The sequence below is a fragment of the Erithacus rubecula genome (assembly GCF_903797595.1).
Source record: "Erithacus rubecula genome assembly, chromosome: 2".
Lineage (NCBI taxonomy): Eukaryota > Metazoa > Chordata > Aves > Passeriformes > Muscicapidae > Erithacus > Erithacus rubecula.
Window position 1 is genome coordinate 61776414 of NC_136685.1, and position 21030 is coordinate 61797443.

General features: G+C 42.8%; 2 protein-coding genes across 2 annotated transcripts in view; both read right to left on the reverse strand.

The window, feature by feature from the left end:
• Window positions 1-2018: 2018 nt before the first annotated feature.
• Window positions 2019-7493, reverse strand: SLC35D3 (solute carrier family 35 member D3). The gene is made up of 2 exons (XM_079299226.1): window positions 7055-7493; window positions 2019-5863 (listed from the first exon to the last, which is right to left on the reverse strand). The coding sequence occupies exons 1-2, from the start codon at window positions 7488-7490 to the stop codon at window positions 5034-5036; spliced, it is 1266 nt and encodes a 421-aa protein (XP_079155352.1). The 5' UTR covers window positions 7491-7493; the 3' UTR covers window positions 2019-5033.
• Window positions 7494-10666: 3173 nt separating this feature from the next.
• PEX7 (peroxisomal biogenesis factor 7) overlaps window positions 10667-21030 on the reverse strand; it is a 42823-nt gene continuing 32459 nt past the window's right edge. The window contains exon 10 of the mRNA XM_079299228.1: window positions 10667-13320. Coding sequence (XP_079155354.1) covers window positions 13252-13320 — 69 coding nt within the window. The 3' untranslated portion in view covers window positions 10667-13251. The remainder of the gene's footprint in view (window positions 13321-21030) is intronic.

Sequence of the window (21030 nt, forward strand, 5' to 3'; positions counted from 1 at the left end):
AACTTATTAGTAAGATTAATGTGCCCAGAGCAAAATCTCTTACAACTGTTCAGCAAAAAAAAAAAAAAAAAAAAAAAAGAGAGAACGACAAAGAATAGATCTAGACATCCTTCCCTCAGCCAGCTCGTTCACTCTGCTTTTCTCCTTCATGTGCACTGCTCTTCCAGAGCCCAAATTCAAGTGCATTCACTGCAGCTTCACCTCACTCTTTGGCCATTGGTTTCCAATGCTGTCTCTTTTTTTTCATGCAAGAACATTTTTCTTTTGTGAAAACTATCATATATTCCCCATCCATCCTCATTTGTCGTTCATACATTTTCCCCACCCATCTTTATCCCCCACCATGTACCTCTTTGAGCATTGTTTTCATGCTCTCTACCTGGGTTTTCATCTCAGGCTGCCTCTCTTCTATTCAAACACAGAGTCCAGCACTGAAGCGTGACTGGATTTCTTTAGTCTCAGCCTATAAAAAACAACCGAGCCTGGCTCAACAGCAGGTTTGTAGCCTGATTATTTAAAAGGTTGTTACTATGAAAAGCCCCTGGTTGTGTGTGCATGACAAACCTGCCCCGGGGCAGGCAGAGCTGGGCTCAGTGCTGGCTGTGTGGCAGAATGAGAGCCCTCACTGCGGCGCCGGTGCGAGCACAGCCCAGCTCTGCAGGACACTGTGCACAGCCCGGGCACAGCTCCACCAGAAGCTGGGACACAGCCAGGGCTGAGCTATATAGGGATCTGGGATGCAGCGAGCTGTGGGCAGAAACATGCACAAAGGTAGAAAGAAGCAATCTGGACATACAAGTCCTGCTGGTCCATCCCTTTCCCTGCCCTTCTGGAAAGAAAAAACCAACAAAACTGGAAGAAGCCTCTTTGGCAAGTCCTCCATCACTTGCAGAGATTTTTAGGATGGACACTGGAAAAAAAAAAACATTTGGGAGGTACAGCAGCAACAAAGGATGAGAAAAGAGGGCATGTGCATGCTCATCAGTTCCTGACAGTTACAGGGTTGAACTGAAAAGCTTCCTGATGACCTTCAACAAGCAACTGAAGCATGAATATGGCAGCTAATTGAGAGCAGAGTTGATTGCCTCCACTGCACTTAAGAGACTCGTTTGAAAAACACAGAAGAAAGCTCAAAGCAGCAGTGAAATTATATAGGAAACAGGCAGAGAGGGTTAAGGTGTTAACCCTTCACCATGATAAGCAGCAAAATGCTCCAATGTTAATTTCAGGACCAGAGCTGAAGGGCTTGCACTTTTTGCCTACTAAAGCCTTTGCAACAAACACACATTTTTGCAACAAACAGAATTACAAGACGCTATTAAACACTGGCAATAAACTACCCCCTGGATGTATGCAGGGTCTGGAGTGTTGGTTAGTTAGCTGTAAAATTTCTTTCATTCTCAGATGGTTCTTTGCAGATTGCTGCTTATTTTCCAGGTGGAAGCAATGGCAAATACAAGATTAGTGATGTGTGCAAATTTTTAGTTTATCCTTAGAAATATTAACTGGAATTGCCTCAAAATAAACTGTCCCCTCTTTAATTTCTTAGAGACAAGAAAGCACTTGAAAAAAGAAGCCAGCCTGGCTCTTGTTGTCCTGTTGCATGTGTATTTGTGTGCGTGCATGTGCGTGTACGTGCACATTAGGAGTGTTGCAGCAGGTGTTACTCAAGGATGTGTTGACACTGAAATTCCTATTTATTCTCAAAGCAGCCATTGTGCATCAGGTTCATTCATTATCTGACAACAAGGATGGTTTCCTTCTCTAAATCAACCTGCAGGCACATTTGTGTGGAGCTCTGAGTTGAATTCGGCAACAGCCTGGTCTGGCACAACCCAGTTTCAGCCATGGGCATATTATGTACCTTTCATCCAAAGCAAACAGGTAAAAATTAATGCTTAAGTCATCTCCTGGCACTGCCATGTGACATAGATGGAAATACAAATACTTTACATTGTAAAACAAAATTAATATTAACATCCTTTAAAAATGCAGTCATTTTTAAATAGAACTACTAATAATGAGCATCATCTTGCTTTTATTAATTCTGGAGTTACAACAGTTACACCAGTGACATCAAATGATCTTAAATATGCAAATAAAAATATCACTGCTGAGAACCACAGAAATTCTGAGCTGTACTGACGCCCCAGCACTTCAGAATCCTGTGTTCCTTTGTCCATCCTTAGTCCCTCTGTCCATGACATTGTTTATAGTGTGTGCTCACAAGCTGAGGAAACTTGGATGGTATAAAGGCACAAGAATAACTATAAATTAAGCAAAAATGAGCACCCTGGAATAGCAACAATAAGAAAACCAGAAGGCTTTTGGAAAGCAGTACATTTTATTCCCACATATTCTGCAGTCTTCCACCGATGCTATTAAAATACCTCAGCACGAGGCAGTATTCTTATTTTGTTGTGCAACAGTGTCTGTTACTGAAAAAACTGGATTGAATTTGCCAAATTCCCATTTTAATTTAGGGAATTTACAGGTAAAAACAGAATACAATATAATCACATTTCGACGATACATGCAAATGCACAACATTGTAACAGCAGCTTTTTGATAATCAAAACTCTTTGAATTTCCACAGATTTCTACTAATAATTTAACAACAGTAAGTGGCAAAACATTTAACCCCTCAGGAAAAAGGCCTGATACAAGAGTCTAGGGGCAGAGCTTCCTACTGCATGTGTCAAACGTGGTGTGTGCACTACAGGATCTAAGACTGGCATCCAGGTGGTAAGACACACATTTTTTGTGGACAGAAAACACTAAGCACAGTGAGGACAGATCAGAATTGTGGGTTTCTCTCCAGCCATCTGTATGATAACAAAGCAGCTCAATATCACAATGAGTTCAGTAATACAGCAACGATAAGTCATAGGCACAAACTTCTTTAGGACACATTTGAAAAACTAATAAAAGCCCTATTATATTAGCCTAGAAACAATAAATAGTACTTTTATTGAAAAGATCCCATATGGAGCTTGAACAGAAGGTAAACGTATTTTGGCATACAGCCAGTACCTCTTAAATACAAGGTATACATAACATGTGATGTACAGAGCTCTGTCCCCCCAGCTCACCAGCTACAGGCTTTTAACATAAGTGTCCTTTAAGCCAACTCTTTCAAAATTCATGGGTGATGCCAGGTCAGCCAACTTATGCAGTCATTCTGAAAACACACTGCCACAGCACCTGATGTTTCTGCCTGTATTTATTGACAAGAACCTAAAGCTCCCCCAGAGAGCAGTTTTGCAAATATTCCCTGCTGGGCAGATTGCTCACTTCAGACTGAACGCGCTGTGAGGCTAATGCTGCCTGCTCGGCTGGAGAGAGCACGGGGCTAGGCACTGCTTAATTAGGGCTGTGGGAATGACTGATTTTCAGTTCAGTGGCTTAATAGACAATAATAAATAATTATTAATAACAACAATATAAAAACAGCAACAACAACAATAAACTTGGCTCATTTCTTCAGAAAACGATAACAGCTTGTTTCAGTCTGTTGTCACGGTGGCCCCAATGGCTGCAGCACCCTTTTGGGGTGAGAAATACTCACAATCAAATCTTTTCTCTATCTAGTCTCAGCAGAGGTTCCACTCAAGTACTCCCTATCTATCTAGCAAAAGGATATCTTCAGGCAAAGAAGCACTCAAACACTTGTTTCCACAGTCTTTCCACTTAAACAGATGTGGAACAAAGTACTAGCATATGCGGCAGAGACCTCGCTGGAGCTCTTGAGTGTCCATGGGGAGAGGCAGCTCTGCCCCTCCCAGCCCACGGGGACAGGGACAGCCTGGGCACCGGGGAGCTGCTTCAGCCAAAGCCATGGATGTTCTCCTGCCAAGCACACCGAGCATGCCTCTCCCCAGCACTCGGCCATGGATGTGCCATTGCTCCGGGCACTCCGGCTGCCTGCCCGCACTCTGCTCCCCCCACAGCTCAGTGCAGGGACAGCCAGGGTGGATACACACAAAGCTAGGGACCAGCATGTGCCCGGGATGTAACACAACTGTCCTGCAAAAGTGCCCCTGGGAACTTCAGAGCTGGTGTCCCCAGCTCGGCTCTGCTCCGCTCTCGGTCTTTGCTTACAAGAGGACACCTGGGTTCCAGTCCAGGCTCTGATTCATCCGACTTAAGGGTACAAGGAGGGATAACACAAGGCACACACTTCCTCCCCTAAATTTTTATAGCCCTCCCAAATCCAGTCAATACAGGCCAACATTTCCAAGCTCTTTTATTTGAGTCAAGCTAACATTCCAAATGCTACGTGTAGTTAAAGCTCATAGATAAACATCCTTCTTTTCCCAGTCAAAGCTTCTTAGAAGCTCAGACCTGCTTCTGCTTTCATGTGCACCACCACAAGACTAAAGTATTTCTACTGAAGACACAAAGCACCCAATGTAAACCAGGTCCAAGGCTCAGCCTGGAGAGCTTCAATTAATCAGATAAGAGAGGAATTTTACACCAATATAACTGAAGTGGCACAATCTCTAGCTCTCCTGCAATTGTATTGACACAGAGAAGCACAAAAAAGTACAGTTAACACGAGTTTATATTGTAGGAATTCATTATGTAGAATACCTGTAACTGGATGGATACAGATACAGAAGAACATTGACAGAGCCTCCAAATGTGTTAAAATCACTAGGCTCCAGACACAATCTAAGGTATGGGCCACTGCTGTAATAACTGGCACTGCCACGTGTCTCAATGGCATTGATGTCCCTCATATTCCCTGCTGCTGGGCAAGCACCCCATGACTTCCCTTTACACAGCTCTCCCTGTCTCTGCAGCAGAGTGTCAGCACCTTAGCTGAGGTGGGTCTGAAGTGACATACTGAAAGCAGCTGAAAGCAAGCCAAAGCACAAGCAAACTGTGACCTTTTGCTTTTTGACAATGAGGTAAAGTCATCCTGAATGATTTGGATTTGTAAGCATTGATGTGGAAATGTATGCTCTGCCTTCCCCCTGTACAGAAAACCAGGTGTCTGTCCTCAAGCAATAGGTTTTCAAATTTACTTTTTAAGGGTTTGGTAGCTCTTCATTTTCTATCAAATAATCCTTCTTTATATAATTAGCACCCCTCACCAACCTCCATACTCCAAGATAGGCTTCTTTCAGCGAGCTTCTGTTCACTTCTTGTGTAATGGTTGATTTTCCCTGCACCAGAAGTGCCTTGGCTGATTTCTCAGTGATGTCCTTCTCTTCCTCTCCACTCTGTCTCTGCCCTGTGGATGATTCTTCGACCACTGCTTCCTCAGACCCCTTCCCCTGGGAAATTGTCTCCATGGCAAAGAGAGCTTGGTCTCCAGCCTGCCTTTTCCCCTCCTCTTCTCTAGCTTCTTTCTCCAGGTCCTCATAGTTGCTCTGCCGCCTGGTCTCAACGTACTTGGCCACGCAGTAAATGACAGACCCCAGGGTGTTGACCACAACACCAGCTATAAATAACTTTGTGGGCTCCACATCATTGAATGCCACCATGCCTACCGTGATGGTGGCGATGCTCTTCACCACCCCGACAAAGCTGGTGGTCACAGCCGAGTTAATGTAAGTGCAGTGAAGGGTGGTAAAGTTCATGGCACAACTAATCAGGACACAAGCAATAAAGATGCATACCATGGAAGGGTCCTTCCACCCTGGGAAGGACCAGACGTTGATGGAATCCATGCTGGCAAAGGAGCAGATGATGAGGAAAGGGGTGGCCGAAACAGCAATGGCATACTGAGCTGTCAGGGGTCCATATTCACTATCTACACTGGTTTTCTGAATGAGCACCAGGTAGGCAGCATGTATCAGCACGGCCAGCACGCCTGTCACATAGCCCATAGCATCCCCAGTCAGGTCACCAGCTCCTGTCACAGAGTCACAGAGAGAAATAATGGGTGTTGCATGTGAGACAGAAAGAGAGCACTGTTTTCGACTAGAGGGATATTTAGGAAATAAGCATCACTGCACTTTCTATAACCCCTAGGATTTGTCATGCTTGTCCCAAGTCTTGCCTCCCAACAAATCTCTTATCCATTTGTTTAAGCTGCAAACATAGAGTGAGTTTCATCCCCGCTCTAATCCCCAGCCAAAATCAGATTGCCTTCTCCCTCTTGTGAAGACACTGTGGAAGATTTGTAGCTGAAACTGCACACACAGAGCAAACCCAGGCATCCTCTTGCCAGCACAGACCCATGCCAGCTCTGGCTGGCCGGGCTGCCTGTCCTCCAACCCACTGGCCATTCTGCACCCTCTAGCAATGGAGCTCTGTGGGATCCCTGAAGCAGCAGCCTTCCCTCCCGAGCCCCCTGTCAGCCACTTTGCAGATTAAATTGCACACTGTGCATGTGCTCTGTCGTCTGAGGCAGCCCCCGACCCAGGAGTGCAGTCGGGCCACAAAGTGCCAGATTTTCCTCCCACCATGTCTACACCTCGGCTGGAAAGCAACAGGGTCCTCCTGGCCCCAGAGGGCTATAGCTGACCCCTAAGCTTGCACCTGCCCTTACAAAATCACACTTGCCTCAGCAGGGCTGCAGTTGTTCCATGGACTTGCAGCTGCTCCCGGAACATCACATCTACCCCTGTAGATGCACTCACTCTCCATAAGACTACACTGCCCTCCACAAGGTTTCACCTTCCTTGTAGGGTTGCAATAAGGTTGTACCTACTCTCACAGGTTTACACCGACCCCCATAAGGACGCCCCTATCTCCAAAAGGCTGTACCGAGCCCTACAAGAACGTACCAATCACAGCGGAGCTGCATCCACCCCTGCAAGGCTGCACCTGCCCGTCCTTGAGGGGCCTCCCCCAGGACAGCACCTAACCCTAACCCTAACTCGTATCCTCGCATCTTTCTCCCCGGGCTGGCGCTGCCCTCCTGGTCCCGCGCCCGCAGCCCAGATGGAGCGGCTACCGCTGAGGCCGCCTGTCCCGTCCCGTCCCGCCCATCCCATCCCGTCCCGTCCCGTCCCGTCCCGTCCCGTCCCGTCCCGTCCCCTCCTGCCCGTCCTGCCCATCCCGCCCCGTCCCGTCTCGGTGCGGTCGCGGTCGCGCTCACCGGCCAGCGCGGCGCCGCAGGTGGTGATGAGGACGGCGACGAGGACGCCGGGGGAGGGCATGCCGTCGCGGAGCACCAGGGCACCGGTGACCAGGGTGACGAGAGGCAGGCAGCGCTTGAAGACGACGTACATGGGGAGGCTGAGGCCGCGCAGCGACCAGAGGGTGAGGGTGGACTGCAGGGTGGCCAGGGCGGCCACGGCGGCGAAGGGGCGCGCCAGGCGGGGCCCGAAGGGCGGCAGCGCCGCCAGCCCTCGCCGCCGCAGCGCCTCCAGCCCCAGCGCCGCCGCCGCGCTGCTCAGGCACTGCAGCAGCGTCAGGAAGGCGAAGTGGTAGCGGGCCAGCAGGAACTTCAGCAGGATGTTCAGCGAGCCCGAGCACAGCCCGTGCGCCACCGCCACCGCGACGCCCCGCGCCCGGCCCCGCCAGCGGAGCATCCTGCCCGCGCACGGCCCCGCCGCCGCGGCCCCGGCTCTGCCGCCCGCCCGGGCACCCGCCGCGGCGGCGGCGCGGGGGGACGGGGACGAGCGCAGGGAGGCAGGGGGCGGGCGGAGGCAGGACGCGCTCCCGGCAGGGCAGCCACCGCCCCCGACGTGTCCCCCCGCGCCGCCCCCGGCGTGTCTCCCCTCCTATCCGCGTCCCCTCCCCGCCCCCGGTGTGTCCCCACGCCATCCCCGGTGTGTCCCCCATCCCGCCTCCCCCGCCCCCCGTGTTTCCAGGCTTGCCCCGCGGTGTTCCCGGAGCAATCCCGGCTCAGCGGGGATGGGAAGGCTCCCCGCTGTCCTCAAGCCCTCCCGACCCCGCCGGGGTGCAGCAGGACGGACAGCGGGAGCGGGCACCGAGGTGCTTTCCGCGCGGGGGAAAGCTCCGCAGCCGAGCGCCACCCGCCCGAAAATAACCTGGAACAGCCGTGGGAAAACCCACGTCTCCCGGAGCGGGGAGATCAGTGCAGTCCCGCGCGTTCCCAAGCGGTTAGCACCGCTTCTCCCACTCCATGAAAGTATACGGCCTCCCGGGAAAAAGCATCTCTGGAGCCTGCCGGCAGCATCCCTCCCGCTGCTCCCCCGCTTCCTCGGCTTATCCGAGGGAGCGCCTTCTCGGGCTACGAACGGCAGAGACGGGAACGCTGCTAAGAAAACGCTGCAGGGAGAACCGGGTTCTAGGAGAGGAAATCACACTGAGAAGTCACCAAAAACTGGTGACACACAGCTTTCAAAAGTGATGTTTTAAAGTCTGGTAAAGCTTAATTAAGCTGATCGCTTCTCTCGACTTTCCCGATGAAAGTTTTAACAGGAGATGGCAATAGACCATATGGACTCTAACGAAAAGGCAAAGCAAAAGCAGCTCTCTCGGGCAGCCAGTCCTCTCTCTCAGTCTCCTGCAGTGTCAGGCAACACAAGGGAAGGAAAAACTATACTTTTATTCAGAGCTGCCTTATAAGCTTGAGCCTTCTTTTAACATCTTCCATCGATTTCTCTCATCAGGACAGGCAGAGTAAAGGAGACAGGGCAAGGTTTATAAAATGAAACGAGGTATGCATTAAAATGAGTGTCTGAGGATGAAAACTGGAAATGCAGGAAAAAAAAAAACCCACCAAAATAGATATTGGAGACTGGTTTCAGAACCCACTGGAGAAATGTGCCAGTACATTTACATCAGCCTCTATTTGGACTCACCCCAAGTGCACACACAACACAATTTAAAGGAGTGTGGATCACCTTGACAGTGTTTGCACACGAGACAAAAAACCCTCATGCCAAATAAGAGCAGATGGAAAAAAAAATCGGACTGTGCGTTCTGGAAATACTGTAGTAATTTGGATATGCCTGAGTGTATCCTCTGGCAGAAACAATTTGTCACCTCACCAGTGAAATTATCACTAGAGAAGTGAATCTCTGACATTGCAGATTATCAGGCTGCAAAACTGCTTTGGGGACTAAGTATTTCCTTGACTGAAACAGAAAAACAAATGTATCAGAAACAAAAATTTTAATAGGCTATTTCACTTGTTAAGAATGTAGAATGATCATCCTAGTCCAACTGCCTGACCAGTTCAGGGCTGACCAGAAATTAAATAATGTTGTTAAGGGCACTCTCCAAATGCATCTTAAACACTGTCAAGCTTGGGACATTGACCACCTCTCTGGGAAGCCTGTCCCAGTGTTTGAATGCCTGCTTAGTAAAGAAATGCTGCTAAATGTCCAGTCTAAACCTCCTCTCGTGCATCTTTAAACCATTCCCGTGCATCTTATCACTTGAGTCTCAAATGGAAAAGATCAGCACTTCCCTATCCACTTGCCCTTCTTGGGAAGCATCAGAAAATGTTTCCTCTCCATCTCCTTTGCTCTGAACTAGACAAGCCCAAAGCCCTCAGCCTCTCCTCACAGGACATGCCTTCCAGCCCTTCCACTAAGCTGAGGTACGTTTCTGGAGCATTCAAGGACGTTCACATCCTCCTTAAATTGTGAGCCCAGAACTGAATGGAGAACTCAAGGAGAGGCTGCACCAATACTCAGTTTGGAAAGTAAGTGTTCAAGTACCAAATCCTATCTTTTGGAACTCACCTGTGCTGTAAGGGTAGCTTCTCTTGCAACATCTCAATGGTACTCCTAACTTTGTCTATAGACAGGAAAGGGAGGTGGAGGGGAAGCTTGTCCCTTGCCAAGCCACCCCTTTCTCAACATGGATTGAGGCCAGGTTCAGTACTAGTCTCCCACTGCCCCTCTGAGAGTCACAGAAAGTGTTCAGCTCTTCACTGGGGAGGCAATGAATAAAGCAGCAGGGAGACATCATCAGAGGTGACACTGAAATGAAGGAACTTCCCCCACACTGGCTGTTCATGTGTCCAGAGGGAACAGTGGCTGCTCAGCTCATACATTGACTCTGTTGAAGAGTTTTGGCCTGGCAGTGGGGCAGATCATAGCAAAAAATGGCTCTGTGGTTCCTTACCCTAATGGGATGATTAGGATACCTTAACTCTCATCCTTTAAAAGAAATTATGCTCAGTTCTGCATTTCACCAAGGTACAATGACACAGGTGAGAGGAAAACAAAACCTGCAGCAAACTGGTGTCTTCCTAAGAGCACAGACTTTTTATAATTGCTTCTTGGATGAAAATGGTCAAGATCTCTATAAAATGGTTAATGGAGAATTTGCTTTAATTAGAGTCTAATGCAACCATGAGGTCTTTCAGGGAAGAACTGTGTAGAGCTGCACTCATTCCCCATTGCATGACCCTGAGCACAGCTGAGCAGAACTACTGAAAGGCACAGTACAGCCTGCTTATGCAGCAAAATCTGAGGCCAGCACTGTACTTGGCTAGAAGAGAGAGATCACTTCATCACTGATACATACTCTGCACAACCAGATACAAAGAATAATTTAAAATAGCTTTCCTTTATGAAAATGAAGATCTGATGATACACACAGCTAGGAAAAGATACATGAAGTATGGTATCTAGCAGCACACAGGAAAAATACAACCATCACCTAGTATTCATACATGAAATAAACCATGATACTTTTCTTAGAAGATAGTCTCAGTATCTTTCAATGTATTTATTTTTTTAACATTTATTAATTGGGGAAGTGAACACAAGAGTATAGCCAAAGATACTGTGTGCAATTAATTTAATAGCATTATAGAACAACAAATCCACACCTTTAGAACTTGATTAATCACTATGTTTCTTGAACCAAAGAGAAATCCAGACTTAAATAAAACAAAATCTTTCACAGGAGCAAGTTTGAAAGTAGAACACATTACATCTTTTAGATTGTTGTTGTTAACTGTTTCAGTAAATGAAAAGAAAAAAAATTGGAAGCTAGTATTTTGGTCATAAAATAAGAAGTATTTTTCAAAGCAACTACAGCAAATATTCCCTGAGAATTAAGAATCAGCAACAACTATTGCCAAATTGTTTTTTCCATTATAGTGCAGAAATATTACAGCACATTCTCACCATTCAAAGATCACACAGGAAGATTAAAGGCCACAGTTTTTATTTACTATGTGCATCTTCTGGATGTGCTCATCTTTCAAGAAAATTAAATCCAGATCCAGCAACCCTCAGCACTGAAGCTAACCAGGACATGAGGGGAGAGAAGGCAGTTGAGGAAAGATTTAATTCATGTGCTGAGTGTGCATGTTCAGAATTCCTAATTTTCCCCCCTGTGCTAGGTTTTCTAAATCCTCCCTTCTAACTGATAGGCCATGGCAGTATTCTGGAATAACCCACTCTCTCTGTCCTCCCAGAAACATGCATATAAAATACACACCTGCCACCAAAATGTTCCACTCAGACAAGCAACTTGTAATCAAAGCAGAAAAGGGAGATAAAACAGAAGAGTGGAGGAACTATTGAAGTTGAAATAATCAATTTTAATGCCTAAAATTAGATTTTATGGCCCATGGTACTGCTGAAAGCTGCATGCAGCACAGCTTTATTTTGCATTATTCCTCAGCACACAGAATTAAAGTGCAGTAAACGTTTGGGATTTGGTACAGCACACTGTCATAAAAAAAGATAAAACATATTTTTTGTTATTAATTCAGCTCAAAAAGATGCCAGTCTGGGAGCAGTTTGTATTTACCAAGAAAAATACCAGATCCAACTGGGATCCAAATTATCATGTTGTAGAAGCAAGTTTCTTCCTGTCCAGCCCTATATACCACATCACTATATGCATGTCTCCTTGTGGCTACCTCTTAGTTCCCTGGCTCTTTGGCCAAGACAGAACAATCATTCTTTCCTTGCAACTTGCAGGTCTTAGCTCAGCTGAATTCTTTCCTTCATGACTTCAAAGCATCCAGCAGATCTGGCAGTGCCTGCTATTGGTTGAGTGCTGCAACCCAGAAGGGCAGAGCATTTATTAACAGCACACTGTGCAAATCTGACCAGAGATCTGCAAAGACCCAACCTGCAGAGTCTCCTGGTGGTAGTGGTAGTTGAGATGGTCTAACAGCAGAAAGGAGACAGTTTTAAGAAGGTAAAAAAAGGGCTAGCAGGAAACCAGGAGAGAAGGCTAACATACACCAATGAATGCTGCAGTACTATCACAGTTTTATCCTAAAGCACTATTCAGAGGTGTTTGGAGAAACATAACATCTGAAATCTCTACTTGTCCCAGAAAACTTAGATGGAAGTACCAGCATGTGGGCTGAGGGGTCAAACTGAGAATGCAAAGTATTCAACATACCTAGAACATGTTGTGGATATTGTAGTGACTGCAATAGTTTGGCCATGCTGGATCTGTTATGCTTATATCACATAATTAATCTGCATGTATATAGGTCAATTGGTCTGGACATCAGTTCTCACTTTGGCCAGGCCATCAGAGGTCCAGAAACATGGGATATATGGCCACATTCCTCTCCTATTTCTTGTAAAAATATTCTAAGTGAAAATAGAAGACAAGTCTTAGAAGAGATGGTTGTCCTATCCCTACATCTTGAGGATTGTGATCTAATTAGTTTTGTATATATTTCATTTTTTCATAACCATTTTCTCTATTATCAGAGCATCTTTCTACATAACCTCATCAACTGTTTTATTCAAAAAGATCTAAAGGAAAAATATATGAAAATAATCTTTACCATCTTTGAGAAGCAGCAATCAAAAAGGTCAAACAAATCAGCTGGCTATAAACTATGACATTTACTGTCGATCAAGAGTAAATGCATCATATTGCAAAAGAAAATAATGCAGAGTGACTCACAGCAAAACATAAATACGTCTGGGTGATACAAACGTCAGTTGACATTACAGTACTTTATAGTAAAAAGCCTTTATTTTCTTTTAATTTCCTTTCTTTTCCTTTCTTTTCTTTACTACAGTGACATCTCAACATATAATGCCAGTTACTTTTAATCTTTATAAAGAACAAGAAGATTCTGCTCTCATTGTTAGCCAGACAAATCACAAATTTGTTTTGGTGATTCAGCTCTGAAGACACCACTGATATCTGCTGTGGCCACTCTTCAGCCACTAGGTAGCTGTGGAACATTTTGCTAGTTCAAGTACTACTGTACAGCAAACCAAGCCCTAAAGTCTCCACATGTTCAAGTGCACAACACTCCATTCAAGCAGTTTTACTTATAAAGAGACACTGAGATTAGTGACACTGTTGACAATTTAGCACAATGCTGGTTGTGGGGGAAGAGAGAAAGGTTCCTGGTGTGTCAGATCATCTTCTCTTCTAAACAGGAACTGCCAGACATGATGGAGTATAGATCTTGACTAGTTCGTCCCAAGCACAGTCCACCACCTACAAAGCAAACAAAATCTATTTAGATCCTTCACAAGTGTCATTTTTACAAAAACCACAGGGAACTTAATGCATATTGTGGATTTAATACCAGTTGGTACTCTGACTTAAAATGCTTCAAAGGATCCTTTCACCATAATATCTAAGCAATTCATGACCAGACCTGAATAACCTTCTTACACTTTCAGATGCAGAAATCTGTTATAGACAATTTCCTAATGCCTAGTGCTGATGAATGGAAAATCAAAAAAGTTCAACAAAACTATACAGGAAGTTTCCTGAAGAATTAAAACAGAATTTCAGTCTCATGCTTGATAAGCTATGAGCTCACTGTCTATTGTTGAGAAGAGAAATGTGTATTTGCTGAGCATTGTGATTTGGAGGCTGTAGTGCTGCTTCAAGCACTACCTAGACCCCCACTAGTCTAAGAAGTGGTGCCACTTGTGGCAAAGGCATCTTATAAACACAGTGACTGACTGGAGTATAACTGCAACTTTTCTGAATTCAACGTCCCAAGTTCTATCCTAGATGAAGGCTTGAACTTGAAACAAGAAAACCAGAAGGTTAACCTAAGTCTGTAGTGTTTAAAGATTTTAATAAATAACAAGATTTCAAGAAAAAAGAGTACTAAATATTTCAGGTTTGAAAATGAATTGAAAACTCTTTTTAGAGTCTGTAACAAAGTGAAAGGGCTAACCACACTGGCAGTTACTCAAGAAGATGATCTATCATATATATTCACAAAATACTGTAGGAGACAAGAACTAAGGCAAATAAAAGAGGACAGCTAAAGAGAAAAAGTTGATGAGCTCCACAAATAAATGCCAGCAAATCTGGCTGAAACCATATTGCATTATCTTTACAATGTCATTTCCAGTTGGGATCACAAAAGATACAGTATTGGATCCTCTGCACAACAAGCTTCCTTCTGCTGCTGACTGCAATTCCTGTTCTCTTCTAGAGCCAGAATGAACAGCTGCACACCAAAAATTTGGAAATCCAACTACAGTATTTGATTTCAGACTATAATTAGCCCATTTTGTGTTTACTACACTGCACTATTATTCATTTTTATTGCTTCCTTAGCTGGTTCTACTTTGTTATTTGAAGTGCTTTCCATATACATCTAAATGGGTCAAAAAAACTCGTGACAATATGTCTGTCTATTCATATGACACAATAGAGCTTTCTGTAGCATAATGTTCTGCTGCATTGCAGTCTCTTAAATCTTACCAAAAAGAAAATTTGAGTTTTCCACTCAAATGCTGCATAGAAGGTGGTAATCATATAAACTGCAGGTTTTTACTATTCTCCACAGCTACAGATCAATGTTCTATAGGCAATACTTTCTATTTTTGTAAAGAAACAAAAATAACATTTGGAAAAAATCCCATGGGAATTCCCACCTGTTATCAATGTAATTAGCATCCCTGAAATCTCCTCTGAACAAATATAGTTATAGAACCATTTAATCTAGCAACACTAAAAATAAACAGGGGATATTAAAAGAGTTTTTAAAGGATCACTTGTGATAAGTTGCCCAACTCATTGACTTAATGATACCACATGAAAGGAGAAAACATAGCCAGGCAACAAGAGGAAAACAAAAGCTTCAGTAAGTAACCATGAATCAAGTTCTCCTGTGCAGCAGGAAGTCTATAATGGAATACAGAAACCTTGATGAAAATACACATGTGAAGTAAGCAAACAGATATCTGTGGGAAACTGGGGCACTGAAGCATGGCAGAACACTAAAAAATGAAATGACATTTCCATTTCTCATACTTTCCTCAAAACACAGCCAACAATGTCAGAGAAAGGGGGCACCTGTAAGCTAAGAGTGCAGCAGCCAGCATTCATTGATGGAGAGAGCCACATGCCCCTCTGCAGTAGCTCAGAGGTTGTCACTGCCTCAAATACAAACTACTAAGATGAATCCTAAGATAAAGAGAAGGACTTGTTCATGCAGCAGCTCCATCAGTTCACAAAATGTCTTCTCCTTGCATTTTGCCTTTTATCTTGTGACCTGTCTTATACAGTGGTCTTATGACAGTTGTGTGCCTTTCCCCAGAAGAGAAGAACGTGGGATATTGGATGTAAGTGCTTTAAAAGTATTTAGAAATGTCAGTTCTCATGTGACATATGGCCATTTTTAATACATACTTCAAAGTGCTTTAGCGTTTTTAAAAAAATACACCAAATACTACTTTGTTTAAATATTAAAATAGAGGTAGAAATTTCATTGGGATGAAGGCTCATCCAGCACACCACAATAAATAAATACAGCATACAAAAAGGGGCAAGTTCCTAGAGTTTATATTTTGATCAATGAGATGATGTTACTGACAGGTATAGAAAATCCTCCTGTGGTGGGATGAAGATAAAGGAAAACTGAAAATGGACTCACACTTTATCTGCACACCTGATAATAGTCCCTGCCATGAGGGAAATGAAGTGATAGAAGTTTCTCCTCCTTTAAAAAAGTCTGCTGTCCTGGGGACAAATTCTACTCTGAGATTCAAACAAATCTCACTGATTTGTTTTTAGAGGGTGCATGTTTTTTTGGCCTTTTTTTTTTTTTTTTTTTTTTTCCAAACTGACATGCCAGCAGAGCAGAGGACAGTTTATTTCAATTGCAAATAACTGTATAAATTGCAATATCCTGGTAATACTAACTATTTTGCATGGCATATTTTGTATGTCATGCAACTTTCATTATCATTTATGAATACTCTTGTAACTATAGAATGCAGTTTTACTATTTTACTATAGCAACTTTTAATTATTGGACTGCAGGAAAAAGCAGAATAATTTGAGCTTAACTGCAAAACAAGAATATTCTCTGTTGCACTGACTGGTAAGCTACATGAAGAAATAACACAAACAGAAGAAGCATTCTAGGCCTGGTAATTTTCATTGTGACTAAAGCTATATGGAACAAAGGCAGTCTAACAAAATTACATTTAATAATTGTCTTTAACACTCTTATTTCAGTAGCAAAGTTGTGGTACCAGCATATACACTAAAGGTACTATACAGTTATTACTGCAGAACAAGTATCATGCCAATTTATCTGCCAGCAAAGATGTAAAAACAAGTACAAAAAATGGGGATCACTGTATTCCTCTTCAAGCCACGAAACAAGCAAGCAAACTAACAAAAAACCCCTGCAGTTATTGCAGAAAGCGAATTGCTTGACTACACAATCATAGTTCACCTCAGCTAAAACAGCTATCCTGTATTTTATTGAAATGTTTATCCTTGTCCCAGAGTATAACAATGTTTTCCACCAACTGATTTAATACTGACATCCATTCATTTATCAGAGCCATTTCCATTGACTCACTAACTGATTTACTCCTTTGACAGGCCCTCTGTTTCCTATTCATCACAATCATCTTGCCTTGCAATAGACTTAGACCTTTTCCAGCACCCGAGGGCAATCCATTCAGTCTAGTGCAATTACCTGCATGACATTCTGCCTCTTTACTGTTCAGAAGAAGCAAGAGAACAAGAGAAAACCCCCAAGTTGGCCACTAACTTTTTTATTCAGTACTTGAAGGTACAATGAATCTGCAAGCCCTAATCAAGATTAAATACATTCAAAAGAACAACTAAAAACTTCAGAGTTCAATTACCCTTTATGAAAGGGTTTAATCAGAACAAAGTACAGCCTTCTCTAGATTAATATCTCCAGAACTATCTTGGTGCCACTGAGTTTCCAGAGTGCTCATAATGAATCATATGATAATACATAAATGTGTCTGAGAGAGGCCCATTTCTCAGCTTCTCCCCACCCCATTTTCAAATGAGACCTGTCTTTCTTTTTTCTGTAGAAGAGTCAGCAGAAAAAAAAATTCAGCTAACTCCCATTAGTTGTGCTTCCCTTCCTCTTTTAGTTTCTTATCTTCTGGGTCTCCTCAAACATAATTTAATGGTCTATTTATATCATTATTATGTATTTTTGAAGGATTCTGAACATCTTCTAAACTTGTGGGATGGAGATTAATTGAAGATAATGCAAGCTATTAGGATTGCTACTCATCAAATTATTTTCACAGGTGAACATTGAAACTAATTGGTCAAGTGCATAATGGACCATGCATGAGTTTAAATTAATTCAATACCTACTTTCTTCCAAAAAGTCTGTACCACTACTGTGGCATATTCGGTTAGCAGTTACCAGAGTGAACTGCATGATGCCAACCTTTACATAAGAGTGAAAGTGATGGGAGTTTGCAAATAAAATTTTTACTTTCAATGTGCAGTAACACCAATATTTATTTAAATTTATTTTGAGAAAACATACTTTGATTTAACAATTACTTCCAGTAAAGACAAAATTTAACAAACCCTGGAGTGGAACTTCTTACAAAGATCTATGTTCAACCTAGAGTTATCAGAAACAGATGCTCCAAATGCTGCTTTAAAAATCTGTTTCTTTCTTAAGGAAAAAAAGAGATAAAAGACTTGAGTGGCATTATTTTTCACATTGCAAAGATATGCCACAAAGAAATTATCTAAGAAGCTGAGACCTGTCTCATCATTTGTTCTGTTGCTCTGACATGGGCAATGGGAAGATGACTTGGAAGTCATGCCACACATTCCTAAATGCAAGTCTTCCAAATGTGCTTTGCACAGTAAGTTGTAAAGGAAATGGAGATGGGAGTTGCATGTTAGAAAAAAACATTGAAATCTCCAGAGATTTGGTAGCAACTCGTCTGTACTCTAAAAATCAGGAGAAAGACATCACCTCAGTCTTCCAAGAACTGGTTTAATTGGTAAGTCAATTTTAAGTTCTGTAGAAGGCACACTGGAACTGCAAAAGGCTTTTCTGTGCTGATTCTGACTTTGGTGCAGTCAATTTACATCAGTGAAACTGTTTTCTGATGACACTATCCAACCTTCAAATTCATCCTTCAGCTCAGAGTTCAGTTCCTTCATTTTGGGATATAATCACAAATAATCATAAACCAAACAGTAATTTCATTAACAGCTGCAAAATCCTGCTGTCTTCCACCGAGTTTCCCAGTGCAATTCACTGGGACTTCTTGAACATTTACTGGTCATGCAGGACAGTAACAGAATCCACTATACTAAGTAAAAGATGGGGCTCACAGAAGTAGCATTTGAAAGTCATTGCACCAAATAAAATGCACAAGCAACACATTTACTGAGTAAGAAAGTACTGTCTCTCATCCCAATACTTCAGTATCCAAATTGATTTTCCTCTCCAAACACTTGCAGCTTTTATAAAATTGTGATGCCTGACAGAAACCTTTCCAAACATTGAGACTTTTGCTGATAATGGCAAATAGTGACCATTACTCTTGAGTGTCTAGCTTTGACTTACACAGTGAAAGTTTAATTTTCACAGCTTGGGAAAGACATATAGTAAGCACCACTAAGAAATATCTCCTTTTAGCCCCTCCAAATCAGTAACATGTTTAGATTGGTTTAACACTTGCAGCTGGTGAAATCTGATATTTTCTGGAAAAAAACCATCCTGAAATTAAGTAAGTAGGTTCTTTTTATCTCAAAGAATCAAAGAAAATGCTTAACTTTAGTAGCATCCCAGAGAAGGACCATAAGGAGGGACTAAAATGAAGTACAGATAGTGTTACAATCATAGCAGTGGGATAGCCATAACAGCTGAGTAGAAGCTATCAGGTCCTGAGTAATTAAGTGTAAAAGATAAGAACAAGTGATCAAAAGAAAAAAAGCAGAGAATGTCTGTTTTTCTGTACATTTCCACAGGATGAAACTCTAGTTTTATATGGAACAATCAACATTTCTGGGCCTCTTGAGCATCCACAATTAATTTAAATGAACAGCAAAATACACAGCCAAACAGCCTTACTAAAGACATCATCTGCATTTATATTTGACTATACTGGTTAAGCCAACTTCCACAGCTCCTCCTGTCCCTTCTGCTTCCTGTGTTGGCACAGCTAATGCAGCACACTGCAAAAGCTGCACAAAGAAAACAAGGAGCAGAACAAACCTGCACACCAAAACTTGACAATGATCAAAAATTTCCCCATAAAGCTGGACAAATATAGAATTCGATTTCAAGTTACCCTCAGGTCATACAGGTCAAGTGTATACAGATCAGCCATGGCCTCCCTCCAGCTAGTAAGAAATGACAGCTTTAAAATCGTAGTGATGCGGGATACTATCAATTTAATGGGAGCAACAGACCAATGCAGGCACCTCTTCTCAGCTCTAGCATTGGCAAGGAAGGAGCAAACTGTGCTTTGGCAGAACATGCTGGTGACACCTTGCAGCTTTAGGAAGAAGAGAGTGGAAGTTCAGGAAGGCCAAATTATAAGGCCAGTGTAACACAGAGCACATGATCCATGGGTACCACAATGGTACCACTGCTGTCTCCATAATATGGGGTGTTGTGTGTGTTTAATCCCTGCCAGCAACTGCTGCTCAGGTGGGATGGGGAAGAGAATTGGGGAAAAAAGGAGGTACAGCCAGAAGGTTAGAGAAAACAAGTCTCCTCCCAAACTTGTTGACAGCTGCCCTTTTGTGGTGCAATTATGACCCAAATATACACAATCACAGTAGTAGCAAATCCTAAGTGATCACTATTTGTGTTGTACACAAGTTATTCTAAAACCTAGACTTCAGCATGCTCTGATCTGCACGTCACAGATGTTTAATGTGCTTTTCACAAACCAAGTGCTCTAAGCCACTACATCACTTGCCATCACTCCCACTGAAAATTATGAATCCTTGCAGTTTAGGAATGTCATTGTTCATAGCACAGAAGTATAGTGAAATTGAAAGATTCCTCTCCTGTTCCCACTAGATGCTTAATCCTGTTCTCAGCAGCACAACAGAAAGCCTGACTCAAGGGAAATCAGTAATTTATACTTTCCACTGGCTGCTTTACAGAGTTCAGAACAGATGTGAGGTGTAGCTAAAAAAGATTTTCAGACAAAATCCAGAGTGTCTGTTTTTTTAATATTTGTGTTAGGCAAAATTGTTTTAGAACTGCAACAGAAAGGGCTGGGTATCATTTTGTCCATTATTTAAATAAATTCATGATACATGTGTATTTTCTATTCTTTATATACTTATGGAAATCCTTTCAGAATCAAGACAAGAAGGGAATGTTTACAGGATCTATACTTTTATCTGTGTCATTAATGGATTGCCTGAAGATATTTAAAATTAATTCATGACTCCCATATGGCATTTAATGTACAAGAAAAGAAAAAGTCCGCTTTTAAATAAAGCTGCAGATGTAACACCCAAGAAAGTTATCTACAGCATATAAACATGAACATGAACACAGCAAAATCCTAGGAAGAGATAGCTTAAAGAAGGATGATTTTTATTCATCAGAACATTCACAGATCACATACAGGGAAAGTATATACCAGGAGAGAAGTAATAAATACAGAGAGCTTCAGAGCACAACTCCACTACATGGTCTAGCATTACCAGCCCCAAGCAAGGAATACTTTATAGCTGATTATAATTTTTTAATCCCTACATATATCCTATGTCTATCTAGTGTGTATGAAAGGAAGTAAACTTTAGTTGTTTTTCTTCTCCCAAAACTTTGGAAAGAACTATCTGGTTTTAAAAACTGCATACTCCTAATGCTGCTGACAGGGTAAACAGATTTGCTCAGTTCTCAATACTATACACCATCACAAATTTAAAAGATGTTTGGTGCTTAGGGTCTTGTTG